General features: G+C 35.6%; 4 protein-coding genes across 5 annotated transcripts; 1 reads left to right on the top strand and 3 right to left on the bottom strand.

Annotated features, from left to right (window-relative positions):
* The first annotated feature begins 46 nt into the window (after positions 1-46).
* Positions 47-8427, top strand: LOC149734312 (putative ATP-dependent RNA helicase DDX43). Its single transcript, XM_089881842.1, has 19 exons — positions 47-248; positions 520-606; positions 868-942; positions 1271-1326; positions 1622-1763; positions 2077-2133; positions 2238-2293; positions 2646-2775; positions 3201-3234; positions 3505-3651; positions 3833-3986; positions 4340-4458; positions 4755-4865; positions 5427-5568; positions 5898-6086; positions 6418-6545; positions 6974-7083; positions 7530-7756; positions 8024-8427. Exons 1-19 carry the CDS (start codon positions 179-181, stop codon positions 8141-8143), a joined length of 2154 nt encoding a protein of 717 aa, XP_089737968.1. The 5' UTR covers positions 47-178; the 3' UTR covers positions 8144-8427.
* On the bottom strand, positions 8404-14531 carry LOC149734311 (putative ATP-dependent RNA helicase DDX5). Its single transcript, XM_089881849.1, has 13 exons — positions 14332-14531; positions 13821-13989; positions 13534-13630; positions 13293-13426; positions 12258-12323; positions 11720-11858; positions 11143-11303; positions 10619-10797; positions 9992-10182; positions 9579-9638; positions 9194-9318; positions 8747-8900; positions 8404-8507 (listed from the first exon to the last, which is right to left on the bottom strand). Exons 1-13 carry the CDS (start codon positions 14526-14528, stop codon positions 8458-8460), a joined length of 1722 nt encoding a protein of 573 aa, XP_089737975.1. The 5' UTR covers positions 14529-14531; the 3' UTR covers positions 8404-8457.
* Positions 14532-14616: 85 nt separating this feature from the next.
* LOC149734310 (large ribosomal subunit protein uL14m-like) lies at positions 14617-15798 on the bottom strand. The gene has a single exon (XM_089881882.1). It carries the CDS (start codon positions 15309-15311, stop codon positions 14745-14747), a length of 567 nt encoding a protein of 188 aa, XP_089738008.1. The 5' UTR covers positions 15312-15798; the 3' UTR covers positions 14617-14744.
* Positions 15799-16507: 709 nt separating this feature from the next.
* LOC149734309 (tolloid-like protein 1) lies at positions 16508-21684 on the bottom strand. Of its 2 annotated transcripts, XM_089881848.1 has the most exons (10): positions 21473-21684; positions 21191-21334; positions 20601-20824; positions 19760-19988; positions 19161-19333; positions 18792-19023; positions 17751-17905; positions 17500-17534; positions 17352-17460; positions 16508-16948 (listed from the first exon to the last, which is right to left on the bottom strand). In XM_089881848.1, exons 1-10 carry the CDS (start codon positions 21538-21540, stop codon positions 16578-16580), a joined length of 1740 nt encoding a protein of 579 aa, XP_089737974.1. In that variant the 5' UTR covers positions 21541-21684; the 3' UTR covers positions 16508-16577. The 2 variants fall into 2 exon arrangements, with proteins under 2 accessions (XP_089737974.1, XP_089737973.1); XM_089881847.1 differs by having other exon boundaries at positions 17352-17534; positions 21473-21682.
* Between the last annotated feature and the right edge of the window lie 762 nt (positions 21685-22446).

Here is a 22446-nt window from a genome sequence, read left to right as displayed (position 1 = left end):
TTATACAAGTTGTTATACTATGACAGCCCCTAATAACTTTACTTTATAGAAAGTTCACGTAACCGCGGTCGCATACATTGTAATGCAATAACCATGTGTCTTTGAAATTTATCCACAACAAGTGGTCCGTACTTTTAAGCGGGCATTTAGTTTGTAGAAAGTTATAATAAGTTGCGCAATGTGTGACTGTTGGGACGAGGAAGACGAAATCTCGAAGCCGAGTTCGCGTTTCGATTTTTCACAACCACGTAAGGATATTTGTGGTAATTTATCTGTTTCATAATAAAATTGTTGTGTACAGTTAGTAAAGAAACCCCCCCCCCCTCCCTACGTTATCTGCTAAACTAATCCTATAACCACTATAGCCCCATACAACTCCCTAACTACCAACCTCTAACACTTTCCACCAGCCTAATTGTTGTGTACCAGAGGATTCTTCACTTGTGACAAAATTGTTGTGTTAAAATTTATAAAAAAGCTACAAAGTAATTCCATAACATTCTACCGTTTGTGTGTAAGGTGTGCCAAACAAAGTCAATTTTGGTCGAAATCAGAGAAGAAATTACAACAGAATTGATGATAGACAAAATAATGATAAAGATTTTGGTAAATATTTTTTAATTGTTAGTATATAATATATATATATCTATTTATATTTTGTCATGGTTTTGTAAGTTATTTACTATTAGCAAAATTAGAACATATGTTTATGAAAATCATAACAAATAAAAAAACTGTTTCAAATGTTAAAGTGGCATGTCACCTTAAACACCCCAATTAGAGACCATGTGTTATCATATTAGTTTGTGTACTGCATGTATAAAATAAGACATGGTTTTCTATTACTGATTAAAGTTTTATTTGTAGCTGGAGGGTCGGACAATTTATTCGATGACGCAACAACGATAACTGTGGATTCGAGAGACTGTGGAAAGATTATCGGTAAGAATGTAATTTATTTATCCTCACGTGGCCGGAAATGGCAGTCGTAATAAGACGGCTGTTCTGTTTTATACACCTCATGCCAGCTTTGTGAATGGGAATTATTATTTTGTCTGCATGACCGAAAATTTAGACAACCTATTAGTGACCACTTGGTTTGAACAATTAAGCTCAAGGACACATATGCTCACAATGGTAGCAGAAACAAGCCTTAAACCCATAACCTCTGGGTTAGAGGCATGCATGTTAACCACTTGCCACAGAAAAATAATATGTTTACGATTTTGTGTGACAATACTTTTTACCCACATGTGTTTATTTATAACAGGTAAAGGGGGTTCCGTGATTCGAGAATTGGAACAAAAATCTGGAGCTAGAATCAAAGTCAGTATTAATTTTAGCAATACACACTTTTTTGGACATTTTGTTTGTGACTTTTTTAGGTGTTTCCTAATAATAATGAAACCAGCTTTTTTTGAATGTCTTATTATTAGTACTACACGCTAGTTCTATAGTTAGCCTAATAAGCATGAAGTAACCATGGTTCATTGGGCTCATTTGTTTTGTTTTTTGTACCGCATAAAAAACACTTAAATATAAAGTTTTGTAATTTCCCACTTTGTAATTCCTGATTAGGCCTACACCCCTGGTAAGAAAAGTTTATTTGTCATTTTTATAGGTTTGTCAGAGAGATAGAAGTGAAACTGACGTCCCAGTTGTAATTTCTGGTTCTCAAGATGCAAGAAACGCCGCACATGAAATGATAAATGATTTGATGAATCTAAATTTAAACAGAAGACAACCAAGAGAAAGAGATACAGGTGAAATAATCTTTCAGGGTGTAACGGTCACGCCTTTTATTCCAAGCTTTTTACTGTTTTATCAATAAGGTGTTTTATCAACTGTTGTTTTACCATTACTACTCTCATCTTTTCATTTTTGTAATTTTTGATTGGCATTGACAGTTGTTATAAGTTGGGTGTTCTGTTTCATACACTTTGCAAGTTAGCAGTTGACATGTATGTAACTTTATGAGTGATTGTTTTTTTGTTTGTTTTTAATAGCTTTGTTGGTCTATGCATTGTAATAATACCGCTAAAATAAGTTTAACTCTAAACGTTTTGTTTTATTCAGGCTCAAATGAGATGATTAAAATAGCAATCCGAAAAATCGACTGTGGAAAGTTAATAGGTTTCTTAAACTTAATTTTATTAAATAGAACGTACCTAGTTATTGAACTGTTTTAAAGCGCATGTGTGTATTGTAATTTAATTCAACATTTCAATTAAAATCAGGGCGGGGTGGATCAACCATTAATGATATTCGAGACAAATCAAATACATATATAAAGGCAAGTTGTTGTTATACATTTTCTAATTATCTTTTTTTTTGCGAAAATCTAGTTATTCCTATTGCAGCCACAGATATAAAGAGTGCATATGTTTTGCGCTGTCGGCATGGTGCATATGTTTTGTTTTTTAAATTTAATGGGGCCGCTGCTTTGTGATATTTTATTGTATTTCGTCCCATTTGGTAGTAAACAAAAAACATTCAAAGAATTTTAAAACGGTATCTTGACGACTCTAATTGATTGTTGTTAATTGTTTAAAATGCGATAAGAATATTTGAATTTTATGTGCTAATAGTGTCCTATCTTCTCCCACCTTACTATACTAAAAATTGAGTTTATAACTTGTTTCCAGGTTTGCCAAGATGATGAATATAATTATGAAGTTCCTGTTGAAATAACTGGGACATCAGAGGATTGTAAACTTGCAAAGAAACTTATTCAGGAATTACTTGAAGATCGAGAGAACTACAAACCACAAAATAGTAAACTGTAACGTTTGTACTAAAATATCACTATTTATTTGATAATGTTTTATTTTAGAATGGTTATGAGCCAATTTTAGTGTAAATCCAAGTCCAATGGCGTGCCATGCATAACAGTAAACTGTTACGTCTGTACTAAAATATCACTATTTATTTTTTTCTTTATTTTAGAGGGTAATGGGCAGAATTTTGTCTAAATCAATTTGATAATATTTTGAACTATCTCTATTTAGGCAGGTTAAACTTTTTTCTAAATCCAAGCCAATTTTAGTCTAAATCCAAGTTCCATAGCATGTCATGCTGTAGGACCTTACCCACATAGAACATAAATTTTCATTTTGAAATCCTATATTTAGACAAATTGAGTTTTCATAAAATGACTATAAAACTAAAATTTGTTGCATTAATATTTGTATTCTTTACAGGTTACAATGATTCAGGTCCTGGCATGACAACAGAGTAAGTGACATTTAGTTTTGTTGAATTATCTGTTATACCCACTTAAGTTATTAGCATAAAAACAGTTTAAATAATTTATATATGAACACATCAGGTTCTATTGTTGGCCAGTTTATAAAATTTGAAAGCGTTTGTAGTAATTGATGTGGATGACTGTATGTTATAATTTTAACCTGGCACAATATGTAAGAAACAAAAAACTTGTGTTATAACGACTGTCGTTTTTTGAGCCACGTGAGGATAACGCAAGTTACATTTGTTCATATTCAGTGGTTTTATTGATTGGGATTTTATGAACAAAGAATGTGAGCGTATACGTGAAGAACGATGGGGAAAATTGCCGCCTATTCGTAAAAACTTCTACATAGAAGATGACGCAGTTGCTGATATGTCAAAAACTCAAGTACAAATATGGAGGTACTATGTTGGCTGTGCAGAATGACTTCATTTGAAGTTAATTATATCAACTATATTCAGCTGTGCGACCAGAAAAATATGGACTGCTTTTAATCTACAGGCCCTATATAGTTCCTACTACGCCAATACTTTTCTCATCTGACTCAAATAAATCCGAAAAGTACTTTGATTTTTTTTGCAGAAAAGAGAACTTTGACGTCAGTATTGCTGACTTAACAGACCAGAATCGCGATCTACTAAATCCAGTGTTAACATTCGAACATGCGTTTAGTCACTACCCTGATATTCTAACCACCATTTATAAACAAGGCTTCACGCAACCTTCGCCAATACAGGTAAATCTAGTTTAAAAATTGTTTTAGATGAAACTCTTTATATAGTGGTCATATACTATGAGTAAACAATTTTTATTATCATATGGATATTATAGCCTATTTTTGATTTTGTATAAGTTTTAAAAACGTATTAATGTTGATTCTTCGTTTTTAAAAAACATGATCTTCGCTGTCGTTGTGAAGAGATAAACAAAAAACTGCTATGTTATAAATATAATCCAGTTTACACACCCAATGACTAGTTTTAATTGAACACATGAAACTGTTTAAAGATTAAAACTGGTAAAAGCATTAAAAAAACAGTTGTCTAAAATTCTTTCAATAATATTCATGCCAGTTTTCTTAACCCCCAGTCTCAACTATGGCCACTTGCATTGCGAGGGTATGATGTGATTGGAATAGCTCAAACTGGGACTGGTAAAACACTTGGCTTCCTTCTGCCTATCTTCATTCATATTGATCTTCAACCTGTGTAAGTAACTGTAACTTGATTTATTTTCGTGGCCAGAAAAACGACAGTGGTTTTAACACTTGGGTGTTTTGTTTACTTGTGCCAGTTTCAAGTTACTGCCTTTGCATATATAACTTTATTTGTGTTTTTTCTGTGTGTCTGACCATTCATACAATCAATTAGTGACCACTGGGTTGGAGAAATTGCTGTTAATTGTCTTGCCCAAGGACACATATGCTCACAATGGTAGCTGCGAGGAGCTTTGAACCCATAACCTCTGTATAAGTAACAGATTTATGTTGTTATACTAATTACAGTCCCCGAGAAGAAAGAGAAGGTCCAAGCGCCATCGTTCTAACCCCAACAAGGGAACTTGCGTTACAGATTGAGCAAGAGATTAAGAAATATACTTATCATGGGATAAGATGGTTAGTAATTGATATTTTCATAACTACTCTTTCCAATGTAGTTGGTCCATTTCCCCAACACCCAGACTGTTTATGTATCGCATTCATGCAATCAGTAAAACAGCTGAAAATGTCCCGGACTCCATTCACAACTGTGTTCTTGATCGTTTATGTCCTTAGCTAGTTCTCACCACAGTTTGATTGACTAAGTCATGACCTAACTTTTTCAAGGACTTAAAGCCTAGACTTTTACATTAGCAGTCAGGCATACATCCTTCTATTGATATATACTGTTGCTGTGAGGCATATTATGCGTATTTTGGCTCTTTCGCCAATAATTTTGCTGACGTTTCAAGGTCCTGTTCAGATTGTCTTTGTCATGGTGAAATGACACTCGATCATTATTACTGGATTCTATTTAAATAGGAGACTGGGCATGCAATTAAGACAAAATATATCTCTTTAATACTAGTAATACAACAATTGGTTGTACTTGATTTTTGTATGTTTTTGAGCACCAGATCATGAACCATTGTTGTTCCTAATTTAAAGATCTGTCATTGTTTTGCTTTTGATTTTCAGTGTCTGTGTATATGGTGGTGGGAACAGACAGAACCAGATTAAACTGGTTACAAGCGGTGTTGAGATCATCGTGGCAACTCCTGGCCGATTCAATGATTTACTTGGATGTAATGTCATCACACTCAACAGTGTGACATTCCTGGTAATACAATTGGCTCTACATTTTACTTAAAGTTGATTATTCAAAGCATTTAACATGTTTTATCCACATTATGCAGCTTATCCTGGCAGATGTGCATTTTTGTAGCATTGTAAGTGTTACCATTGGCATAGATGATACATTTATTCTTTAAGTCAACAGATTTGTTTTTATTTAACATGTTTTATCCACATTATGCCCATCTATGTTATCCCAAAACAGATATGCAACTTTGTAAGCATTGTAAGTGATACCATTGGGTGATGCAACTTTTTTTCAATAATTTTTTTATTTTTTTAAATTCCAAAGATTTTAAAAAACTTTTTTGCCAGGTTTTAGATGAAGCTGACCGAATGTTGGACATGGGGTTTGAACCGCAGATCATGAAAATACTTCTCGATATACGACCGGATCGTCAAACTATTATGACATCAGCAACATGGCCACCTGGTGTTCGAAGACTCGGAAAATCTTATTTAAAAGATCCGTTCCATGTTACAGTGGGGTCACTGGATTTAGCGGTGAGATAATTAGATGTTAAAGTTTTTTGGTGATAGAATGGTTATGTTCTTAAAGGTGGAAATAAAAATTGATTATTATGCATCACACACCCTAAGTTTCTTGTGATGATTTGGTATAGTTGTTTAAGGTGTGATAAGAAATTTGGATCATATCTTTAAGTATAGTCCGATAATTGTCTGTATGCATGCCTTTAACCCAGAGATTATTAGGTCAAGGCTTGTCGCTGCAACTTGTATGAAACAAAAAAGGGAATAAAGACAATACCCCTGTTATTATAACTGTCGTTGCCCCACCATGCGACAATAAATAAGGTACATTCATCTCTCCCAGGCCACCCACACAGTGGAACAAATAATAGAAGTGATTGATGAAGACGAAAAGAAAGATCGTTTGTATCGCTTCATTGAAGAGATGGGAGGAGATGATAAAGTCTTGGTGTTTGTGGGGAAGAAAGTAACGTGAGGGTTTAATATTGTTTGTTCTATATATATGGGTAAGGTCCTGCAGTATGGCACACCATGGGTCCTAGACTACTTTTTTGTGTAAGTTTTTCTTAGCACCAGATCCTTATCATAGATTGGGGAATGAAGTGTTCAATCCAAATGTACCTGATTCTCCTTTAATGCGAACCCAGCCTTACATCATGCCAGACTTTTGTGATTTTAATAATAGCAGCAGTTTCTGCTCTTTCGTAGTGAATTAAAATAATTTATTTTCGTTACCAGAACAAAATCGTTACTTTCCATGCAGAACATGCCTAAAAATACCAATTGCTGCGAATTTGCCATTAGTTTCAAAATTCTTCTTCTTTGTGTTAAATTAATAGATTATGGAGGAGAGAATACACTTCCATTTAGATGTGACTACCTTATATTTCCATTGCCAGATGTGACTACTTATCTGGCGATCTTTCGTACAACGACATATTATGTCAATCAATCCATGGAGGGAGGGAACAATATGATCGGGAACAAGCACTGGATGATTTTAAAACTGGTACTTATGTTTGGACCTAATTATCCTTGTTTAGAACTCTTCTTTCTTAGCCTTGATTCCAATTAAAAAAGTAATTGACGATGCCATTTAGGCGAAATAAAGATATTTTTTTCCCTACAATTGGTAGGTTAAGTTTTTGTCTGTTAGGTTTTCTGAGCACCAGATCCATATGTAGCCTGCAGTGAAAACTATATAGAGCTATTTAAAAAATATGTTACTTGATTAGAGATCTGCTTTTCTCGAATCTCCTCTCTTAAAACAAATTTCACTTTAATAACTTGACCCTATGAAATATGTTAGGGAACTAAATCCAAGTTTCTTTGGCCTGCCTAGTATGCCTTGTCATATGCAACAGAATCATTGGGCCATTATGTTAATTCCAATCTCTTTTGGTCAATCTGCTTGCCTTGCTGTAAAACTCTGTATAAACGTGCAATATATCACAGGCCAGGTCAGAATCCTGGTTGCCACCGATGTAGCCTCACGAGGACTTGACGTTAAAGATGTGACGCATGTCATTAATTACGACTTCCCTCGCAACACTGAGGAATACGTGCATAGAGTTGGACGTACAGGAAGGGCTGGTAAATCTGGAACATCCATATCTTTCTTTACAAGGAGTGATTGGGGATCGGCTAAGGAACTTATTGCTATATTGGAAGAAGCGGAACAGGTAGGGCTCATTTGACATGAAAAAAGTAGTGTATGTCGATGTTTTGTCTGCCATACCACAATCTTTTTTTTTAAATGTGTTTAAGTACGAAAAGCCTCAATTAAGTGCTTTAATTAAACTTTTCCGTGGCCCTTCATGGTTAAAAGTAGCAGTAAAATTGTGATGAGTTCTTAAATTAAACCTTGCACTTGTTGATCTAGTCAAATGTGTGCCAATTATATAACCTGACCTTTGAAGTAACTTTTTCATTTAATGTTTATTTTGCAGGAGGTTCCAGTAGAAGTACGAGAGATGGCTGAAAGGTTTCAAAAGATGAAGGAACGGAAAGCAGCGGATGGATCTGCTTATCGATCAGGAGGACAAAGAAGGGGAGGAAGAAGATGGTGACATCAACGCTGACATCATCGATGACATCATTCCTATCAATCACCAAACTCCGGCAATTTTTTTTTTCAGAAAACTTTTTTTGTTTCTTGTCTACTACCTCTGTTGATTGGTTTCAAACTGTGCTTTAAAAAAGCTGAACAGAGTGCTTCCATTATCATTAAAATTGGGACAACTTTTCAGCCATTTTTTTCTTGTCTACTACCACTGTTGTTTGATATCAAACGCTGTGTTTTAAAAAATCTGAACAGAGACAGCACGCATTTCTTTAAACGATGTGAAACTTATTATTTGGTCAAATTATTTATCAACTAATATCAGTAGTAGCCATCATCATAATGTCGATTTCTCCTGTTGTTGTAATGATCTACAAAAACAAATAGTCTCACAGGTATGCCTATGCAAAAGCACAGCTAGAAAAAAGTAAGCAGAAAGTTTTCCCCCTAATTTTTTTTAATTTAAAAAGACAGATTTACAGGTCGGCATTGCTGCAGCTAGAAAAAAAATGGTAAAAGGTTTTTAAAAACAGTTTTTTTACAGACACCCAAAACACCCCTTTGCTGTGCCACTGCAGGTGCGGCTCACACTAAGTTTCACAACATTTACCGTTCTTAAATCTCCTGGTCTGTGGTCTCTGACGAGGTTTTGCTTTTGTTCGATTCTGTATCCACCATTGCTGCATCTTGTGTAGTTTGGGGTCCACTTCATGGTTAATTACTTCAAGACTGGAGATAAGATCTTTTACAATGGCACCATTTTCCTGTCAAAGGGAAACATACTAAAGATTACAAACTGCCAAATTTAATTATTTCTTTAAAGAAAACACGCTTGCTAATCTAAATTTTGAAGATTTAAAAATACAGAAGTACAATAAACAGACTAATTTGATTTTTTCTACAAATGCTGAGAGAGAACAACAATAAGGGACTTTATTATAGCGAGCATGTTACTTACAGACGCACAAGGGTATTGGGGTAAATGGGCCAAACCCGGCCTAAGAAAACAGAATCGATTAAAATTAGTGTTCAATTGTTAGAATGTACAAACTAATACCTCAGTCAGCAAGGTATATGATGTCCCTTGTTTCCCTGCACGTCCCGTTCTCCCAATCCTATGTATATAATCCGTGCAAGTGGGTGGAGTGTCAAAGTTTATCACGTACTGGATGTCGTTAATGTCTGAAATTTATGAAGGTTTATCACAAATATGAAAATCACATACCTGGTGTCAACATGTCTGAAATTTATACATGAGAAAATATACGAACAGTAATAGCATATGTTTGAAACAGAACATCTGTTTTATAACGGATGTTGATTTTTGGCCACACAAACCCCTGGCCCTGATGTGCATACCCTTCCATGTAAGGGTAGATACATACATTCGATTATCAAACGATAATTTATGGCACATGCACAGTAATAATGTGCGTACTCACCTAATCCACGAGCTGCAACATCAGTTGCGATCAGAATGTTACTTCTGCCGCGACGGAAATCTGTGAATGCAAAAAAATTATCTCAGTATTTTTTAAGATGTGCCAACTTTTAAAGACACCAAGGTTCTAAACACCTGAAGACTGCCATATATGTGTGGCAATACATGCAAATATTTGGTATTTTTAAGTTTAAAAGACAAACTCCTCATGACTATAAATTTTAGTTTACAAAAATCAATTTGATTATTTATATGACTTACTATTTAATACACTGTCACTAAATAGATATTTTACAAAAAAAAAGGAAAACAAGATCGGATCTTAAAATGTACAGCCCAGAGTGCTTTGTGATACATTTTTGACCATAGGTAATAAATAGTTCACGAAAAAGTATTTTTATTTATGTGACTTACTATTCAACACACTGTCACGTTGTGATTGCGTTTTATCTCCATGTATAGCATTGGATCTTAAACCTGCATTGCGCAATTGCTGTGACAGTCTATCACATGTAGCTTTGGTGTTACAAAACACAAGGGTTTTCGGGAATTGTGAAAATTGATCTTTGTTTGCGTTTTTCAATTCAATGATTATTTCTTTAAACCTGGTGGAAAAACAAGTTTTTAGTTATTTCTCATTTTACTTTTTAAGAACAATAACTATGCAAAAATTGGGTCCCTTTAATTGGTGCATGTCCACTATGTCACTATGTCCACAACATTTACTATGTCCGCCATGACCACAATTCACTTAATGCACTAATTAAAGGGACCCAATTTTTGCATAGTTATTATTCCTAAAAAGTAAAAAATCTTTTGTTTAATATAATAGAAGTTTTAGAAATTATTTACCTCTAACTTAGTAAGTAGTTATTGTGCTTTTTCGGCCGCCAGTTTTTACCAAAACTTTGCAGTGTCACATACATCAAAATATACAAAACTAATAAAAAATCAAATATCATATACCAGATGAGCCGCTCAACAGTTTTGTTTATAACCACTTTGTATACAAGATAGGGCGCTAATAGATTATTTACATACTGTTTAAATTTATCAGGTGAATGGCAGATGGCAAATTTCTGCTGAATATTCTCGCTTGCTTGAAGATCCGAGGATCCAACTTTGATGTGCGTCGCACTTTTTGTGGAAATGAAATCTTTGGCAAGCTGACGGATCTCTGAGGGCCAGGTGGCACTCCACATTGTTACTTGACGGTCAGGCTAAAAAAAGGATCATTCGTAACTTAGAAGATTTGCATTTGACCATGTACCCCATACTTGCTAAACATACAGGCTAAAAAAATTGATAAACAAGATTAATTTGTAGCTTTTTCCTATGTGGGTGAGGTACCGATAGGAGTTGGACAGGATTGTCCAATTAACCATTACTGCCCTCTGAAACATTATTTTACCTGTTTGATGATAAACATAAGGTTTACAAATATACCGCAACCAAAAATTATCAACATCCTTAGTGGCACCCCACTTAAAAAAATGAAAAATTATTTTGGAAAATTGAACCCCCCCTTTTTTGTTTCTGGCTGCGACACTGAATACATCACTCACTCGAATCTGTTCAATTATTTTCCTTATCTGTGGTTCGAAGCCCATGTCCAACATACGGTCAGCTTCGTCCAACACAAGGTACGTGCACCTCCTTAAGTTAACTTCTCCATGTTGTAAGAAATCCATCAGCCTTCCTGGGGTGGCAACCAAGATGGAACAACCTGTGTACAAAAGTGTGATTGAGAAAACATGTATTTTTTATGGTTTTATAACAATTGACCTTTTTAAAACTTTAATAAACCTTGTCTCTTAGAGCTTGAAAACAAATAAATGAATGAATAAATAAATAAATGTAACTTGCTTTTAACTCAAGTGCACAGGAAAATGACAGTCGTTATAACATGGGTGCTCTGTTTTTGCCAGATGTAACTTTACCGTGGATCATGTATGGCTGACAATTTAGACAACGCCACAAAGTTGAAAAAAAATATGTATTTTTTCTATGGTTTTCTAACATTTACCAAAAGTTAGCTAAATCTTTTCTTTTTTTTGTGCGAATCCCAACTTAAACAGCCATACATTCCCAAAATATAATTTTAAAAAAAACCTTACACTAACATATTGTCATTATAATTACCTGCTCCGATTTTATCCAGCTGTATATTCCTACTACTTCCCCCATAAGCACATGCAGTCCTGATAAAAGGTCCAGCAAATTGGTTGGCTACCCGTTCACACTGAACAGCCAGTTCACGGGTAGGACACATCACAAGTGCCTGTGTGGAAAAAATATTCATATTATTTTTTTACAAAAAGAAATGATATATATATACAATATATACCTTTGTATGTACTTTGTAATAATGTTACTTTTTGGTATTTTAGGCTTCTTTTGCAGAGGCTGATGATGTCATTTAGCCCAAATATTTATTATATATAATATTTTATTATACAATTGGTTGGACTTAATTTTTGTCTGGTAAGTTTTCGTGGCACCAGATCATTTTGTGTATTAAATAACTTGTTCTGTGTATTTAAAATTGGAGGTACTAAAAAGGGGGTGTTGTAAATATACTACAAATTTTTGTTTGCAAATTAATCTTAAAATAAGGTTCTGCGTTTCCCAGTAACTTGAACATTACATAATTTATAAAAAAATGAACAAATATTCTCACAATAGGGCCTTCCCCTCTTCCAAGTGGTCGTTGAGCTTGTATGTGAATTAAGGCAGGTAGAATAAACTGGAAGAAATAATTTTAAAATTAATAAACATAACTTGATGAAAACATGGCATATACATAATCAGAACAATATTCTACCTTAATACTTAATCGTAATTATAAGGCAAGTAGATTAAACTGGAAGTAGGGATGCACATTACAGAATTTCGAATCCGTGAGATTCAAATCCTTTTGTATTCGAATCCAATTACGGGATTCGGTATTCTGTTTAATGACGTAATTACATGTCATCTCATATACTATATTAACAATTTTTGAAACTTATTAATTTTGAACAAAAATATTTTTGTGTTTGTGGGACTTTCAAAAGTAAACGTTTCGTAACGTCTTTTCATAGCCTGCTATACGTTTCATGACGCAAAAACTACCCAATAGTACAATTTTTGATCATTTTACAGCTCGTGTTCCAACAAGGCTGCTATGAAAGAGTCAATAAACTGACTTAAGTGGGTGAAATTATTTTTTCCTGTAAATATAAAAAGATTCGAAATTCTAGATTCGGAATTCTAGATTCGAAATAAAGTATTCTAGGATATCCTAGAATACCTAATTATTCTGTAATGTGCATCTCTAACTGGAAGAAATAATTTTAAAATAAACAGACCTGAATTTTAAAATTGGATTAAAAATATGATGGCGTATATAACCAGAACGTAAAACATCATCAATTATTAAATGAATTAAATAATTAAACATAAATGGCTCATTATTTGTGTGCTAGGTGTAGCAACCTAACTTTTTTCTTCCAATTAAAAAGTAAATACGTTTTTAACTCTAATCGTGTCTTAACAACTGTTGTTTTTTGGCTCTATATTCTGTCTTATGATTTTAAATCTTTTTAAATCTTTGCTACCTTAATCAAAGAGACAATTAAAGTTAAAGATAATAATACTATGTTATTAATTTGAAACAACAATTTTTCTCAGTAAAAAAATTTCTATTTTCTTCCATAAATTAAACAAATCTTACCGAAAGTGTTTTTCCGGAACCAGTTTGTGCGATACCGATGACATCACGACCAGATAAAGTTGCCGGCCAACCAGTTGATTGGATGGCGGTCGGAACATTAAAATTAGATTGACGTAACTTGGAATCAATGTGGTCTGGTGAAGAATTATTTTTTAAAACATAAAATTTAGCAACACGAAGAGGAGGACAATAACACGGTTCTGTCCCAAACACCTCGTGTAAAGTATAATTTAAAACTAACCTGAAAATTGCAGTTCGGAAAAATCAAGAACCGGCCTTGGAACATTTTCTCCTCCAATAGTTATTCCATTTGTTCGATAAAATGCATCAATGTCGCTCTGTTGGGAATATATATTCTGTTAAATCTTGTGACCTTATGGTCCAACTATTTAGCCCAGTGGTTTTCCATCTAGGTGTTTGCAATAAGGTTTTAACTGGGTCGCGACCATGGACTTTGTTAAAAGGCCTACCATATATATTACTAGCCTAGTCCGTGTACTAACAATTAAGACAGTCCGACATACATACCTGAGATCTGTTGGCACAATCTGGATGCTCGCTGTAAAAATCTCGCTCAAAATCTTCATTTTGCGAAAAGTCAGCGGTTGAGAAGTTAAAGTTTGCAGCGTAACTTCTTTCATTTCGTTCATTTCCTCTGTGTTCCTCAAACACTGGATCTATGTCTTTAAATAGGGAGCTGGAAAAGGTGATATAACAATGTAAATAAAACTGGGGATGTAAATACAATTGTTGTTTGTTAATTTGTAAAAAAATGGAGTGATAAACGTTCCCAGTCACACAAATACAACCAGTTTTTGTTTAACTGTGGAGAAACAGATAAATTATATACAGTTTTTTTTAAACACCACTATAGCAGCTCAATGCAAGTATGTATGAATATAGGCAGTTTTAACAGCCTCTTCTTTTATATTACGGCTGCATCAGTTGCTAAAATGCTAGCTTAGCATCCAAATGCAACAAAAATAATTGTATATACACAATAAACATAATTAATTTAAAAAACCGTTTTAAAACTCACTCAAAGTCGAGGCCATCCTCATCATGTTGTGCATTATAAGGGTGGGCTGAACTCAACCTTGTTTGTGTGGGTGCCAGGATGGGTCTTGTGCTTGATAATATGTGTTGGGGGCGAAATGAGACTCTTCTGTTCAGGGGAAGTTGGAAGGTGCGATTCGCTCGCAACGAGAAAGTTAACAAAGTTCGTACACCCTTCATTTTTAGGTATAAGTGCACAAAATCAAACTTTTAAAAAACAGGATGAAATCTACATTTACAGATTAATTGTCTAAATAAATTATTTCCACTAAAGAAGGAATAATGGGTAAATTTGATGTTGTTTTACACTAGAAAATCAACTTTGCGAATAAAATTTGGTGAATTTTTTTAAACACATGACACAAAATAATAAAATAACTTTAACAAAAAAAATCGCTATACGAAAGTAGTAGCTAGTGCCAAAATTTTCGACAATGCAAGTTGTCTTTTAGTTTTAGGGTCGTACCCTCTTAACCAAGAAGGTAGAGGAACAGTTATCCTTGTACCTTCTGGGTTGCCATCATTGTCAAGGATAATAACATTGTTTGAGTCTGTGCGCGGTTTCATTACCCCCATGGGTCTCCTCTGCCCCACAATAAGTGCTCGTTTCATAGCCCCGTTAACAGTGATCAAAACCTGGTCTCCAACTGACCCATGCCCGCTTTTATTATAAACCTGGATGACTCTCGCAGCTCTAAGTACAGGAGACAGAGCATATGTGGTATTATCCACAATTCTTACTCTGGTTTGCTTCTGGAACGCTCTCTTTGTCATCTTCTTGACTTGCCGGTCACGATTACGAATGTTAGATTTAGTTGCCTTGTATCCAAATTGAACTCCATCGTAAAAACACTGATTATCATAATTCCGTGAGTCCGGGAGAAACCTCTGTGTGGTTGTTCCAAAACAGAACTTTTGTAGCTGGTTTAAAGCGGTCAGTTTTAAAATATTCGTTGACAACATTTTGCATGAACACAACAAATATGCAAATATTTTCTAAGCCCTCATATCTGTACGAATCAAAGCACATGAAAACAGGAAATTGCAAGCATGGTTTTATAGTATCTAATCTAATTTATATAACTACAAGTAAAGTGTGATGCGCTTAGTAAAACTGTGCTTTCAAATCTATTTTTAATCTTAGGTTTCTGTTGGGCAATATAGGGTTAGCGCACCTGCCTTCAGAATATGGATTCGAAGCTCGACACTGCTATAATTATAAACTTATGTTTCCTTACACTCTTAACAGCAATTGCTCCACAGTGGTCCTTTATATATATATATGAATTGTATAAATTGTCAACTATATAGCCTTGCCCTACAATATATAAAACATGCAGCGCGATAATTCCGTATTTACAAAAAACTTAACTGGCAAATAATTATCGTCTATATCTTTCATAAACAACTGAAATACTGAAAACACGAACATTTAAAATTCCCACGAACACAAGTCAAAAGTTATGCAACACGTGAGAAAATTCTTTAAATTTCGTCAGGTTTCCATAGCTGCTGACCGTTCTAATGACGTTTAAGTGCAGATAAGCAAATATTTCGTGAAGTCACCAGAATAAAATTAGGCGAAACTTTCTGAAACTAAATATTCTTTTTTAAAAACACACATATATTGAAACAACTAAACTACAGTTGTTGTAACTTCAATCGCGGCTCGTAAACATAGGCTCGGCAGTTGTTCCAACCTACCGTAAAGGGTTAATCGGTTAATGGGAGTTTGAAAACTTAAAATGCTAATTTCTCGAACACTGGATAACACTACAACACAACTGATTCACCCCACTTCGAAAAACCAGGTTCAACTATACACAGCATCGCTGCATCTTTAGATTTTTAAAAACAAAAGAAGCAAAGTACCATTTAACTGTAGAGTCCAAAATAGCTTTGCACAATATACAAAAGCTATCGTCGGTAAAAATAAACATATAGTAGGGTGGGAGAAGATGGGACACCTTTTCATTCCTCTTTCTCATCCCATTTGATAGTAAATCAAGAACTTTTAAAGAATTATAAAACCGTATCCTTACGACTCCATAAGACCGTTGTTAATTGTTTAAAACACGATTAGTATATTTAATTAAGTGATAAAGGTGTTCCTCCTTTTTTACCTTTCTATACGGTCTTCATCAAAATAAAACCACGCATTTTCGGAATTTAAACACAATTTTTATTGAGTACAAGCCTCACAAAGTAAATGGTTCAACAGGCGGTCACCTAAACGGATGGACGTCGGGCACGTTTTCCTCTTCTGTTCTTTCTCTTCTTTCTACCATGTCGTCTCACCCTGCGACATCTACGTAACGATTTCTTTGCTGTACGAAGCAAGTTTCGTTTCAGCTTCGCAACGAAATCGCCTTCATTGAGTTGGGCTCCTCTAGATGTCGCCATGGAGCCCATAACTAGGTATCTCGATTTTTTGGTCAGTGGAACGAAGCAATCTGGGCATGGAACTTCGAGCCAAAGTTTTGCTTTTTTGTTGGTTCGAACTGTTAGCGATCCTGACTTAAACGACTTCACGACGACAGTCAGCACTCTCACGCCACTATCCGGTCGATTTCGGATGCGCACAACTTTCAGTAGGAGAGCTGTGGAAGCAAACAGTATAGTATGTATGATCTATCTTCTACTCTATATTCTATATGAATGAGATCGATGGGGATCTAGGTTTCACAGCAACAGTAGTTATGATATATACGACTTAAAAAAAGGAGAAGTTATAAAAAATGGCACTAAAATTCGAGTGTATACCATTATAAACGGAAACAGAACACCCATGTTACAACGACTTTCGTTGCCCCGCCACACGAGGTAAAATAAATTACATTCCTTTATTCTTTCATTTGAATAATAGACTAACAATGCCGTTTAGGCGAAATATAAATCTTTTATATTATACAATTGGTTGGACTTGAGTTGTGTCTGTTACGTTTTCGTGGCACCAGAACCTTACATTCATTCATTCAACCACAAAATCTCTGCGAATCTCACCGTGTGATAGCGAGCAAATAGAGGTAGCAAGATCATCGTTATGTATACAGTCTGATGTGCAAACGGAAGATGACGACGGTGTGGTTGCAGCAGCCGCAGTCGTTGTTGTCGGTGCTATTGTTGTTGTTGTTGTTGTTGTTGTTGTTGTTGTTGTTGTTGTCGTTCTCTCCGTTGTAGTGGTGACTGGTTAAAAAAGTATAGAAATTGTTGAAAACACGACCAGTAAATGTGGAATATACAACATGGAGAACAGAAATATAGGTACTTTTAAAACAGTTGTTCTACCATTACTACCCGTCATTTCGCTTTTGTAAACTCTCCCGTTCTTCGTTATCGTGACCGAAGAGACTAACTGTATCCCATCTAACCCTAAGTAATATATATTAAACTAATACCCACTTGGAGATACAAATTCGTAAGTGAATCTAAAACCGTCCGCGTTCCCGCTTCCATCGGTTACCATTCTGATTGACATTTCGTTGCCTGATGACGTCAGATACCTGCTTGGTATGCTTCCACACGTTTTGTTCATCAGAAGATTCGAAGTTAATTCACTGGAAAAATATGATGTTTAATGTAGTGCTTTCCCCACGTTTTAAGATAAATCAGTTTTATTTGTATTTTTCATATATGTTTTAGGCATTTAGAGATTTAAAATAAATTATTTGTATTTGTATATTTATACATAAAATACGCTTGGCATTAGGGTTTAACATCAATCATTTTATATGTATTATGCATTTAGAGAGCTGATTTTCTGGCACAATAAATTAGTAATAACGGCAGGTCGGCAGTGGCAACTGACAAATATAGTTGGGGCGTATTGACAGACATTCTACAAAGGAGAATTGTCAATTAAAAAAGTAATAATGATGTCGTCCGCCCTTTATAAATTACAAGTGTAGTCGGTTACGAACGGCGTGACCTTGTAAATATCAAATTGTCTGAGTCAGAACGTCAACAAACGAGTGGGCGGTATTTAGGTAACTTGAACCAGGAAACCTAAGTTAGTTTCACAATGTATGTCTTGTTAATCTTATAAATGACTATGTTTAACCAGCTGTCGGGAAACAATGATATTAGCTTTGGTTTTGACCATGACATAAAAGTGTGTATTTTGTTTTCTTTCAGTAGTAAATATTACGATATTACCAGAGTAAACTCTGATATTACGCTGTATTAAAATGGTAACGTGGGGTGGGGGAAGATGGGACACCTATTTATTCTATTTTCTCGTGCAATTTATTAGTACACAAACAACATACAAGGAGTTATAAAACCGCATCCTCACGACTCCCATAGACCATTGTTAATTTTTCAAAACAAGATCAGGAAATTTGAATATCATGTGCTAAAGGTGTCCCACCTTACCCCACAGTACTAAAGTTAGGACGAATATTCATTATAGACGTATTTACCATGACGTCATAACCAACTTACCGTCCGTCGTGTATGACGACATAGTCGTACAAACAATCGCCCGTCTTGTCTGCCTCCAAGTCGAAGTTGACGATACGAAGCCGAATTCGATGCCCACGCGGCGCGACGATTCTCCAACCGCAGTTTATCAGGTTAGGGTAACCCCCTACTGTTTTATATCCTGGACTGGTGATGGAGCCGGGCGAGGTTAAGGTTTGAAGGTCGGGACATACTCTCTCTTCTACTATAGGCCCTGTGTGAGAAAATTAACGTTAACTTTTAGTGAGTAAATAAATGAATTAAACCCGATCAGGAAATATGTAACATTATGTTGCAACCCCATCATCTTATACCCCATAGTAATGTAGTTTAACTTATAAACAAACTCACTCGCAGTAGTGACCGGGGTGACGCTTCTACCGCCAGCTACTTTAGTTGCATACGTGGCGTCAAATCCAATCTCATTGCCACTGGAGTCGCTAGAGAACGTGACGTACATCTCGTTGCCAGGCGACTCAATGTCGTCAGGAATTGCCGACCGCTGACAGAATCTCCCGAGGAATCTGAAACGAAATAGTTTCGCGATAAGCGGGTTGGGTGCTTGAGTAGAACGTGGTTTGCAATTTTCTCAACGTTGTAGGATTTAGTTTTCAATACAGAAAGATGGCTCAAAGCGATTTACCGTAAGATGAAAATTTGATACAGAAAAAGATAAAACGATGCCCTAGGATATAAACGTAAGTTTCCTAATACAAATGTAAAACTATATATAGTAGAGTGAAATGCAAAGGGAGCTTGTTTTATTCTCTTTTCTCGTTCAATTTGGTAGTAGACAAAGATGATTTTCATAATTATAAAACCGTAGCCCCGCGTCTCTAAAATAGCGTTGATATTTGCTTTAAAACACGGTCATGAAATGTGGGTTTTGGTGCTAACGGTATCCCATTATACCCCAGCAGAGGTCATCCTATTATATATATTGTACAGACCTGGAACCGTCAGCATCGGTTGATCCCCCAACTACAGTCACAGCGTCGAACCTACAGTTCTCTGATCTTTCCAACGTCATTTTACCGAAACGGAGGACGACTCTTCGATCCGGTGAAGTCCGTATATGCCATACGCATGTCATACCGTTTGGGTAATTAGACTTAGGAAAGTTGACGCTGTGGAAGCCGCCCTCGTCTTCTGTGAGCAATCCGCCGCAAGAGTTTGGTTCTATAAGGTGGTATGGCTGAGTTAATATTGTAGAATGAATGTAATGAATGAATGAAATTTGCTTTATCCTCGCGTGGCCGAACACGACAGTTGTTATATCATAGGTGTCCGTTATACCACGGGTGAGGATGCATAGCCTAGAGATACAGCTTTATAAATTATATTTTACGTTTGAAATTAGACAGCCATATCTCTTTAGTATGCTGTGTAGGGTGGTGCATTATAGAATTAGACCATAGCGTACTATAGTATAAAATATTTTAAATATAGTAGAATGGAGAAGATGGGACACCTTCGGCGCATAATATCCGAATATCCTGATCGTGTTTTAAACAGTTAACAATGGTCTATGGGTGTCTTGAGCATATAGTTTTATAGAAGTTCCTTGTTTACTACCACATTGGACGAGAAAATAGAGTTAAAATGTGTCCCAACTTTCCCCACCCTATTATATATAAGTTAAAAACGAAAGGTTCCCTTTACATGTGGACAGTTTACGGAAGTTATAATACGCTGCATATAGGAATCTAATTTCACATTCCAATTGGTCAATTTCCCTATTCAAACCTAAATATATTGCTACAACATATCATAATATGTGAATGAACGTACCCGCTCTTTGTAGCTGTATTGAATAAAACAAAGCCACGAATCCAGTTTTCTGCGTGCTCTCATCGCTTTTGAACGTCAGAAGTATTTGATTGGATGTGGACAACACTCGGTTCGGACGAAACGGGCCGCAAAAAGTGCCCAGCTTCGGGTGGGTAACTGTAGGGCCATTATAGACTTGTACGCTGTCGTAACCGCAGTTTGCGCTGTTCTCCACGTTAAAATATCTGGGAACGGGAATGTTGTAGATATTTAGTGTATACAAGATTTACTATACCACAAAGCGTGAGTCATGAGACAAATAGGCGTTACCAATATACAGTAGGGTGGGGTAAGATGGTACACGATTTTTTTCTACTTTATCTTTACACTAAACAAAGTTTAACATCTGTACTAAACAAAGAACATCCAAAGAGTAAAGAATATATACCCGTATAGCCTCCGAATTATGAGAGCGTTGTTAATTTTATATGAGATATTATGTGCTAACGGTATCAATCTTACAAATTGCGTTCTATCTTTGCGCCTACAGCAATTGACTTTCTTAGAAATAAGAAACCAATTTTAGACAAAATTTTTAAGGAAAAACTTACGTGAATTCAACAACGGCTGTTCTGTCTGGTTCGACCCTTATCTGCCAATAGCAGTTAGTGTTCGGACTGTAGAGTTCTGGAAAGTTGGACGAGGTGATGACGCCCTGGCCTTCCGATATCGTCTCATTACATCCACTATGGACACTGAAAATGTGATAAATTAGTAATTATCTTAAGACCATTAATTTTGGGTAATATGCAAAATCTAGCCCAGATCCCTGATTAGGACCTCACCCACATCAAATAGAATTTACAGACAACTAATCATATTAATAACTTTACCTTCCCTGTGTATCATCTTGGCCAACAACTAGCAGAGCGCCGCAGGTTAACAGGAATAAAGTCAACATGTTATCCTACTTAAAACATGCGGATCGCGTCTTTTATACGCTCGTTTTCGTCTGATATAAAATAAGTTTAACCGGCGTCTTGTTTTACGGGTAAAAGTGGCACGCAAGGCTGTTTTAATTAATAATTCTACCCCAAACAAAACTCATTTCTGAATCGATAATTTTATAAATTATGTCCAAACCATAGAACTATTATATTGGCATAAATTCCTCTTATACTGCGGTATACTACAAATACTTCAGCGTAAGTGAATACCACTGTACAGCCTGCTAGCTTTACTTGAATCAGAAACTAACCAGGTATCTTTCAGCGAGCTTATAAGTCGCGTGCTTATGCGAAGTATCTCGACGGACAAGGTTGCTCACAATTGCCATAAAAGCGCTTTGGCGTGTCTTGGTCTGGAATCTCTCCGCTCTTTACACCAAGGTTTGACAACGGAAACCATTAGCAGGTGGCCACTTATCTCGGCTTTAACGCTAGCCAGGATCTACATGTTAAATGTGCGGCCACTTTACAAAAGGTCGGCGCTAAAATTAGAAATTACGGGAAAGATGCGACGACGAGTTTGCGGTTCTACAAAATTCTTCTCACGGGAGTTAACGTCATTAGCATCCAAGCATGAATTTTCGACCATTTAACCGAAAACGAGAACACGGTAGACATAGTGCGGAAATGGTAACACAGGTAATTACGATCTATAGATTCTATACCTACGCACGTTATCCTCTTAAGCCCGATAATTAACACGGCTACATAACTGTTTTTGGCAACATAACCACAAAACTTTTTATCGATTATTTACAACCAGCGCTTTGGCTTTATAAAATTTCACATTTAAAACGTGAAATTTTAAATATTTATTTTCTTGCAAGAAAATTTCAGTAACTTTTCCCGTTTGTTAGCAT

This window comes from Ciona robusta, chromosome 7 (genome assembly GCF_009617815.1).
Source record: "Ciona robusta chromosome 7, ASM961781v2".
In the NCBI taxonomy this organism is placed as follows: Eukaryota; Metazoa; Chordata; class Ascidiacea; order Phlebobranchia; family Cionidae; genus Ciona; species Ciona robusta.
Note: the sequence above shows the minus strand (reverse complement) of the source record. Positions and strands in the feature narration are given on the sequence as shown.